This window comes from Vigna radiata, chromosome 2, assembly GCF_000741045.1.
Source record: "Vigna radiata var. radiata cultivar VC1973A chromosome 2, Vradiata_ver6, whole genome shotgun sequence".
Classification (NCBI taxonomy): Eukaryota; Viridiplantae; Streptophyta; class Magnoliopsida; order Fabales; family Fabaceae; genus Vigna; species Vigna radiata.
Window position 1 is genome coordinate 18,686,536 of NC_028352.1, and position 2,276 is coordinate 18,688,811.

The following is a 2,276-nucleotide window of genomic DNA, read 5'->3' on the forward strand; positions in this document are numbered from 1 at the left end:
GGTGGAAACGGTTGGGGAAGAGATTTCTTTGCTTCACCTTGCCTTTCTCCCACCATGACTCAGGAGTTTTCTTTCTTCTTCCTCACTTTTGTTACACTTGTCTAATGCCATATGTTGATATTTAACGGCTTGTTCTTGTGTTTGTGCCACATTTAGACAATGTATAATTTAAATATGGGGAGACTATTTAGTCGAGATGCTTCTCACCTACCTTTTCAAGTCAAGCTGGAATAAAAGTTATTTCTTATTTTCTTATCATGTGACAACAACAATAAAACATTATCTTTTCCGTTGTGTAGCAACTTGCTACCTCGTATATTAATATTGAAGCTCAAATCGATTCCATCAAAGTCTTCCTCATATACTAAAATCGTTGTTGGAAACCGACAACAAATAATTATTGGCAAAGCCAAGAAACACCCCAAAGAAATGCAGAGTGTGTACTGGATGGAGTTCGCAGCACGACAAGGAGACGTAAACAGTCTCTACGAAATCATTGAAAATGATCCATCTGTTTTAGAAACAATAGATTCAATACCATTTGTTGAATCTCCCTTGCATGTTGCTGCACGTGCAGGGCAGGTTCAGTTTGCCGCNGAGATCATGACANTGAAACCTTCATTTGCTTGGAAGTTCAATCCCCAAGGACGCAGACCGATCCACCTTGCTCTCGAAAATGGCGACACCACAATGGTCCTTCACCTTATAAACATGGACAAAGAACTGGTTCGAGCGAAAAGGAGAGAAGGTCTCACTCTTTTGCATTTGGCAAGTGAATCCGGAGACATACACCTTTTAACTGAGTTTCTCAAAGCTTGCCCAGATTCCGTAAAAGATTTGACCGTTAGAAATGAGACTGCACTGCATTTTGCTGTTACATACCGGAACTTAGATACTCTTAGGTTCTTACTAAGATGGCTCACGACAAATACGGTTGAGTTGCAAGCCATTCTGAATCAGAAAGACGTTGACGGCAACACCATTTTACACATTGCAGCAACGAACAATGACACGCAGGTATCACTTAAATATGAGTTTAGTATCAATTACAGTCAAAGTGATTCATAAGTTAATTTAGAGTAATTTATCTAACACGAGATGGAAGCTATAATTAACCTGTGTATTGTGTTAGTACAGGCAATGCAATTGTTGATGAAGAACATGACAGATTTAGATGCTGCAAATTTGAGTGGCGAAACGGCATTTGATATAATAAAAGACGAAGAAATTAAGAAGAATCTGGTAAGGGCTGAAGCAAGAGTTAAGATGATAAAGAAAGTCCGTTGGTTAATGGTATCAATGAGAGAGTGGCTAATTAGAAAAACTGGTATGAGGGGGAAGATGTCGGATGAGATACGTAGAGTGTACATGATAGTGGCTACTCTTGTTGCAACCGCCACCTATAACGCTGCAGTGAGNCCACCTGGTGGAGTTCATCAGATTCAANCAGCTGGGACTAATAACACTGCCATTCATGTGGCATCAAATACATCAAAAGTTTATGAAGGGAAATCAGTGATGTCGAGCTCCGACTTTATGCTGTTTTCGATCACAAATTCGTCTGCATTTATTGTGTCCCTTGTATCAATTATTTTTATGATGCCGAGGAATCTTGGATGGGTTCTACTGCATACGTCAGCATCGCTTTTTATATTTAGCTACTTCCTCTCTTTGATGGTCGTATCTCCCAATGACATGACCACAAACCTGTCGGGCATCATTCTCGTACTCCTTTTTTATTCAATCGGTGTGGTGGGTGGTGTTTTTTTCACACCTTAATTAGTTATGTTCGTTTATTCGGACCGGTTGTTTATTTCGGTTTTAATTGTCTTTGTAAGTCTACTATTGTGATAATTATATATTCCAAGTGTGTGTGATTGTAGTTTTATAGATTGGTTGACTTGTAAAAAGATAGAAAAGAGAAGTACCAAGACGAATAGAATTGAAACAAGATATTGATAAGAGAATACTGTAAAAACATTGAAGGGAGCTCGAGCGGAACACAAGACATCCAAGGCACTTTAGACTGAAGGTGAAAAGAACACCAAGAGGAAAAGGAACGAGATCGAGACTAAAGCTAGTTTAATAAGGAGGTCAAACGCAATAATTGTAGAAAACGTGGAACCAACTAAGAGGTCTGACACAGTAGAGATGCTTCCCTTTTGTATATTTTTCTTTTATTTTACTACATCATCTACTTGTTAAAATAGAGAGAAAATATAAATAGGATGACAAAATTTTGGATACAAATTCAAACTTTCTGACAAATGTCATAA

The 2,276-nt window shown here is 38.3% G+C and overlaps 1 protein-coding gene across 1 annotated transcript; it reads left to right on the forward strand.

Moving 5' to 3' along the window:
* The first annotated feature begins 352 nt into the window (after positions 1-352).
* On the forward strand, positions 353-1,825 carry LOC106752942 (ankyrin repeat-containing protein BDA1-like). The gene is made up of 2 exons (XM_014634722.2): positions 353-1,017; positions 1,138-1,825. Exons 1-2 carry the CDS (start codon positions 430-432, stop codon positions 1,777-1,779), a joined length of 1,230 nt encoding a protein of 409 aa, XP_014490208.2. The 5' UTR covers positions 353-429; the 3' UTR covers positions 1,780-1,825.
* The last annotated feature ends 451 nt before the right edge of the window (positions 1,826-2,276 follow it).